Raw genomic sequence first — 6,329 nt, forward strand, 5'->3', positions numbered from 1 at the left:
CGTAAAAAAAAAAAAAAAAAGATCGACATTCATCGATTTTTATTGATCATCGATCTTTATTGACGATAAATAAAATTAAACAAAAATAAAAACATTAAAAACACTCGCCTTTTGAGCCTTGCAAGCTGCGGCCAATGGGAGCACATCGTGGGGATGAGCTGCATGGCGATCTCGAAGACAAAGAGCGCATATCGCGATCTTGCAAAGAGCGCAGTAAAGGGTCAACGGTTCGCCGTTATGATCGGTACAGAGAGGCGTAGTTTCCGCGTTCGAACCGCGAACACCTTTACCTCCTCCATTCGATTGCCAGCTGCCTCGAGGCGGGCCCAAGTTATGCGTCGCCAAAGGTCCCCTCTTTGGATGACACGATTCTCTGCACGCGTCGCAATACAGAACCTGAAACACATTCATCATATATCTCTCTATAAATATATAAGTCTGTAACATTTAGTATTTATTTCTATTTTGCCGAAAAATTTGTAGATTGTGTATCACGATACAGTTTGTTATTATATATAATCATTTGAGATACAATAATTTCCTTCTATAGGTATTAAATATAATTATAATCTAGAAAAATACATGTATTTAATACATGTACTAGGAAAGAAAATGAGGAATAAGATAAAGAGGCAAGCGTTTACTGACCTCGCACTGTTCGCAGGCGACGGTAGCGTCCCGGGGTTCAGCCTCACACATTTGACATTGCAGTCTCGTGTTTCTCGATTCTTGATATTTTTCTACGATATGTTGCATTGCCCTGTATTTGGGTAAATTGTGAGCTCCTCCTTCGTCAAAATAAACGGTTTTCTGACAAACAGGACAGGAGAGGCATAAAGTGCCGCCTGATGGTGGAAAACCTCCGTTTCCGGGTGTGCCGACATAGCTTCCTGGTCGCGAGCTAGTTGATGTGCTGCTGCACACTACACCAGAATCCGTTTCGGAAAGAATCGAAAGTTTATCCGCTTCCTGATCAGATCCCGGTGCATTCGACGAGTCAGTCGTCGATTCTGGAGGTGAATCCGGTGGTGCTTGCAGATTAACCGCGCACGCAAGACAAAGAGCATGCCAGCATGGTAATAGCACCGGTTCAACGAACAATTCTTTACAACAAGGGCATCGTAACTCGTCCTCCATCCTCACGACTCGTCACGACGAGAAACTCGTCGCGCGCGCGCTTCGCGCCTTCTACTTCACCGACGACCTCGACCGTCCGACTCTCTTCCAACCGATCCTGGCTCCCCTCTTTCTCTCTTTTCCTTATTTCGATTGTATTTTTTTTCTTTCCTAATTTTTTCAATCGTTTGCACTATGCCTTCTTCTTATGATTTTTTTTTTTCAACATACCTTTCGTTCCACGCCTAATATAATATTATATCTGTCTATCTTTCTGTATATTTTTCTTTCAAGTCTTTAGCAATAATAACGGAACGAAAATGACAACGTACGCTTATTCACTATTCGTTCGCGAAGAAAAGTAGAAATTTTATTTCGATAATGCTTTCACGATTCATTCGTCACGATTATGAACCACTATATGGATACATTCTCAAATCAAATCATATTCGTTTATATAAATCATTTTGATCAATTTAATCTCTTCTCTTGATTGATTATCCTTCGCCTATGGATTGCACATACATCACATGAAATTTGTAAAAATATCGACTTTACATTGTTCGCTGCTCTAGTTTGTAGAGACGCCCCAACTGCAACTCGTATCTTTTTCTTCTTAACTACGCCTATTTGATGCGTTTAACGATTAAACTATTATTATAATTACACGATACACTCTTGAAAATACATGTGTATGCGTTAAATTACCACTTCGTTTCAGTTTCGTAAATACCGGCATAACAAATTCACCATACGACATTCACTGTAGAACGTCACCGAGTTGACTGACTCCCGACGCCGTAATACTTTCGCGCATCACAACTGCGCACCATGGCTCAGGGACGACTCTCTCCACTTACCACCCGACCTTCATAATAACACATTTATTTTTCATTATATTACATTTCTTTTATATTTATTTATTTTCTATATTATGTATATTTAAGTATATGTATTATACATTATATTTCAATAAAAACATGCCATCAATATTATTAAACTTTTATATAATATTATAAAAAATATTAATAATCACAAATAATATTTTTAATATTTTTTTCATAATATATCTTTAAAAAAATATAAGAACTTAATTATTATAAAAATATATTTATATTTTTTTTAATTTTATTGCATTAAAATTTATTTCAATATTTATCAATCGATTTTCTTAATATTTAATATTTAATACTTCATTATCATATACATATATATTTTTCCTTTAATATTTTCAGTCATGAATATTGACAAATTCAGTATATAATACTATTTTGATCTTTTTTACTATAATCTCTAATTATAAAATTTCTTTTTTTTTTCTATATCATCATATTTTTACTATTTATCATTGGCTCATTTTCTATTCAATGTGAAAAAAATAAAATCAAATAAAAGATATTTATATATTTGAGAATAAAAAAAATGGATTCAATGTTAAATCATTGATTATATTATCTTATTTTTTAAAATAATATAAAAAAATAAATAATTTCGTTAGAAATATATATAAATGAAAATCATTTTTTCTTATTATTTATAAAATTCTGATTTTAAATTACATGTATACATTTCTTTATTTCTACACTGATTCTATATTGCATTTAATTAGCATAAAAGAAATTTATTAATGAAACATCATCGTCAAATTTGATATTGAAAAAAAATGTGTGGAGGCGCCACATACTAGGTAATAGAACTTCATCAAGCGACATCAGGCAAACACTGAAAATTGACGTCAGAACTATGTATACATTTCTCAGTTCGGTAAGCAAATTATCATTAGGTGATATTTTGCAAATATAACATCATAACATGAAATGATACCTTTTTGAAAATTTACAGGTAAGAACATGGTATGTTTCCTCTCAGTTGCGTTTTCTTCATTGGTCATTGGTTAACACATGTGCCTTTTATTACACTCGTACTTACAGTGTTAAATATATCATCAAAAGCATCGTAATGCAGCGTTAATTGAAGAGATCAACCTTTATTTGCAAACATATTTCTAAACATAACATTGATATTCGGTAACGATGATTTTTTTTTAATTCAATTAAATTTAACATATAGCATATAAGACAATTCCTGTTCCGAAATTTCATAGCTAAATTCTTAATAATAAATAGTATCAATAACTTTGATAATAATAATAATTGAAAAATAAGTTTCTTAAAAATTTTAATAAATCTATATCTTTTCCTTTTTAGAAAAATTTAAAGTGATAAATCAGTGTGCAAAAACAAACATGTTTGCATTCTTGACAAAAAGAATTTTGTTACAGCAACTTATTTATATACGTCGTTTTGGATGTAAAGCTGCTGCTACTACCACTACTAGTACCACCTCTACCACTACTACTTCCAAGTTAGTTGATTTTATAACGTGCAATGCATTAAATCTAACTTTTAAATGTAACTCTATTTTTCAGTATCATTATTTTACAAGTCATTCTTAATATCAATTATTGATCTATATTCAAGTATTCATTATTTTTTATTTAATTCAATTAAAATTTTTTTTATCAATTTCGCAATTTCAATTTCATTATTTTATTATTATGCACATTATCTTTCATAATTTCTAAAATCCATATTTTTCTCTGCTATATTTGTACATTGATGAGTTCATTTCTGTTAATAAATAGATAAAGATAAAAGAAGTTACATGAATTCATGCACGTATAATTAATGTGATTTGTTATTTTTTCAATTCTATATTAAATTAAATTACGCGTATAATCATTTTCAGTCCAGATTCATGTAGCTCGTTCGATCTAGTTATTGTCGGGGGTGGTATTGTTGGATGCGCTACTGGTCGAGAAATGTTAATAAGACATCCTAGCTTAAAGATAGCAATCGTTGAAAAAGAAAATGAGCTAGCAAAACATCAAACAGGGCATAATAGCGGTGTAGTACATGCTGGCATTTATTACAAGCCTGGCTCTATGAAAGTAAAAATATAGCAATAATTGTACATTTTTCCTAATTCGCCTCTTTCTTCCGAGAGAAATATTATTTTGTTTAAATATGTGGCATTTAAAATTGCATAATAGAATAACGCTTCGTTAAGGGATTTTTGATCCGGCAGGAAATAATTGCAGGCACGACTATGTGTGGAAGGTTTAAAACTGAGTTACGACTATTTTTGTAAACACGATATATCTCACAAAAAAGTTGGAAAACTAATAGTGGCTCACAGTAAAGAACAAGTCAAACAATTGGATATCTTGTACGATCGAGCAATTCAAAATAATGTACCGGATATCCAAATAGTTGAAAAACATTGTATATCAAATTACGAAGCTAAATGCAAAGTATTAACATTATTTTATTTTTGAAATCATAAAAAGAGAATAAAAAAAAAAATTAATATTAAGTTTAAAAATAAAATAATAAGAAATACGTGTGTTTTCTATAGGGAGAAAAAGCAATATGGTCACCATGGACAGGTATAGTCAATTGGGCAGAAGTTTGTAAACATTTTGGCAAAGATTTTCAAAAAATGGGTGGAAAAATACTTTTAAATTTTGAAGTTGTTGGTTTCTCAGAGATGACAGAATCTAAAGGGGCAAATGAATTAACTCCAATTTCAGTGCATTCGAAAGATAAAGTATATTAAAACTTTCACGTATAGCTATTTTTAATTTGCAATATCTTTATCATATTCTATTATCGTAGTGTTTACCAACAAAATACGTGTTAACATGCGCTGGGCTACATTCGGACCGTTTAGCAATAATGACAGGATGCGATCGTAGCCCACAAATTATTCCCTTTCGGGGAGAATATTTGTTGTTGAGCGAAAGCAAAAGAAATTTATGCAACACCAATTTATATCCTGTTCCAGACCCTAGATTACCATTTTTAGGCGTTCATTTTACACCTAGAATCACTGGCGAAATATGGCTTGGTCCAAATGCAGTTTTAGCATTTTCAAGAGAGGGTTATCGGTACGAAATAAATATATTTAACGATCGAATATAACGATTAATTATAATATATTCTTAGGTGGCGCGATATAAATATAAAAGATTGTATAGAAATGGCAAAATTTCCAGGACTGTACAAATTATGTATCCGACATTTTGTACCAGGATTAAGAGATATGATTAAATCAATTTTTTATCCACTTATAATAAGAGATTTACAAAAATTTATCCCCGAAGTAACTATTAGAGATATAAAAAGGTAAAGAAAAGAATATTTTCTTCATATTCTATCATATTATAAATATACTATTTAAGTTATTGATTGCATTTTACGTTTAATTATAGGGGGCCATCAGGTGTTAGAGCGCAAGCATTGGATAAAAATGGCAATTTAGTAGATGATTTTGTTTTCGATGGAGGAAAAGGTAATATCGGTAAGAGAGTAATACATTGTCGCAATGCACCTTCTCCTGCTGCAACTAGTTCCATGGCGATTGCTAAATATATTGCTGATAAACTAGAAAAAGATTTTAAATTCTGACGAGTCCGACAAGAAATTCGGATACCAAATTTAAAAATAATCCGTGTTAATACATATAAAAATAAAAATTTATATTTGAAAATAAATACGTAAAAAAATATGTGCATTTTGAAAATAATGTGTTCATGACTTATGTACATACCGTAACGTGCAATAAAACATACTTTATCTTCTTCTTTATTGCAAAATTTTTTTATTAAAAAAAATAGTTTCTAAAAATATTTATATTTTGATATATATTATTATAATAAATGATTTTAATTCATCTGATCTTTTTCATTTCTTAATTTTTCTTCTATTTTTTCTTTTTACAAATATGCATGTAACTTCTGTATTTCACACAAACGATGACGATTGCTTTGGGAATATTTTTAGTCAAAATAATTTCTATTCAAATAAAAATAAAAATTAATATCTCTCATTATAATAATAAAATATAAAAAATTGCATTTAAATAAATTTAGTAATATAAAAAAATTAATATAGAAATACCTTTCATAGAGATGTTTAAAAATAATAATTTTTGTACAATATTAAATTATTCTAAATCCTTTTCCTGATATCATAAGAGAAGAATTTGCAAAATCCCAAGCTGTTGTTGAATGAAATCCTATATTTGAAAGAACAACTCCATATTCGCTTAATGCAAACATAGAGTAAACTGCAAAAAAATGTTTGTATTATATCAAGTTTTATTTTTACTTTATTTTTTTTTTTTTTTTTTTAAGTCAATTAACTCACCTA

At 30.1% G+C, this 6,329-nt stretch overlaps 3 protein-coding genes across 12 annotated transcripts in view; 1 reads left to right on the plus strand and 2 right to left on the minus strand.

The window, feature by feature from the left end:
* Positions 1 to 65: 65 nt before the first annotated feature.
* LOC102677259 (E3 ubiquitin-protein ligase TRIM9-like) lies at positions 66 to 2,018 on the minus strand. The gene is made up of 2 exons (XM_006617368.2): positions 649 to 2,018; positions 66 to 396 (listed from the first exon to the last, which is right to left on the minus strand). The coding sequence occupies exons 1-2, from the start codon at positions 1,135 to 1,137 to the stop codon at positions 76 to 78; spliced, it is 810 nt and encodes a 269-aa protein (XP_006617431.1). The 5' UTR covers positions 1,138 to 2,018; the 3' UTR covers positions 66 to 75.
* A 734-nt stretch (positions 2,019 to 2,752) lies between these two features.
* LOC102678583 (L-2-hydroxyglutarate dehydrogenase, mitochondrial) lies at positions 2,753 to 5,766 on the plus strand. Of its 8 annotated transcripts, none has more exons than XM_006617380.2 (10): positions 2,753 to 2,880; positions 2,959 to 2,969; positions 3,048 to 3,143; positions 3,324 to 3,480; positions 3,865 to 4,066; positions 4,217 to 4,429; positions 4,534 to 4,725; positions 4,794 to 5,065; positions 5,124 to 5,303; positions 5,390 to 5,766. In XM_006617380.2, exons 4-10 carry the CDS (start codon positions 3,362 to 3,364, stop codon positions 5,583 to 5,585), a joined length of 1,374 nt encoding a protein of 457 aa, XP_006617443.1. In that variant the 5' UTR covers positions 2,753 to 2,880; positions 2,959 to 2,969; positions 3,048 to 3,143; positions 3,324 to 3,361; the 3' UTR covers positions 5,586 to 5,766. The 8 variants fall into 8 exon arrangements, with proteins under 8 accessions (XP_006617443.1, XP_006617447.1, XP_006617446.1 ...); XM_006617384.2 differs by having other exon boundaries at positions 2,754 to 2,880; positions 3,398 to 3,480; XM_006617383.2 differs by having other exon boundaries at positions 2,758 to 2,880; positions 2,959 to 3,143; positions 3,398 to 3,480.
* Positions 5,767 to 5,868: 102 nt separating this feature from the next.
* The window catches only part of LOC102678449 (post-GPI attachment to proteins factor 2), a 1,866-nt gene continuing 1,405 nt past the window's right edge, over positions 5,869 to 6,329 (minus strand). The window contains exons 4-5 of one of the 3 annotated variants that reach the window (XR_004150757.1): positions 6,078 to 6,288; positions 5,869 to 5,972 (exon numbers count right to left, since the gene is read on the minus strand). Coding sequence is in view for 1 of the 3 variants with exons in the window: in XM_006617378.2 (XP_006617441.1) it covers positions 6,119 to 6,252 (134 nt within the window). In the remaining 2 variants the exon portion in view is untranslated. The remainder of the gene's footprint in view (positions 5,973 to 6,077; positions 6,289 to 6,329) is intronic. The other 2 variants (XR_004150758.1, XM_006617378.2) reach the window with 2 other exon arrangements.

This window comes from Apis dorsata, unplaced genomic scaffold (assembly GCF_000469605.1).
Source record: "Apis dorsata unplaced genomic scaffold, Apis dorsata 1.3 scaffold_307, whole genome shotgun sequence".
Taxonomy (NCBI): domain Eukaryota; kingdom Metazoa; phylum Arthropoda; class Insecta; order Hymenoptera; family Apidae; genus Apis; species Apis dorsata.

Excerpts from the sequence above, each read along its gene's own strand:
- LOC102677259 (XM_006617368.2), bottom strand. The coding sequence starts at position 1,137 with ATGGAGGACGAGTTACGATGCCCTTGTTGTAAAGAATTGTTCGTTGAA. Across the intron at positions 397-648 it reads TCGCCTGCGAACAGTGCGAG|GTTCTGTATTGCGACGCGTG; the intron begins GTCAGTAAACGC and ends AATGTGTTTCAG.
- LOC102678583 (XM_006617380.2), top strand. The coding sequence starts at position 3,362 with ATGTTTGCATTCTTGACAAAAAGAATTTTGTTACAGCAACTTATTTAT. Across the intron at positions 4,726-4,793 it reads CAGTGCATTCGAAAGATAAA|TGTTTACCAACAAAATACGT; the intron begins GTATATTAAAAC and ends CTATTATCGTAG. Across the intron at positions 5,304-5,389 it reads ACTATTAGAGATATAAAAAG|GGGGCCATCAGGTGTTAGAG; the intron begins GTAAAGAAAAGA and ends GTTTAATTATAG.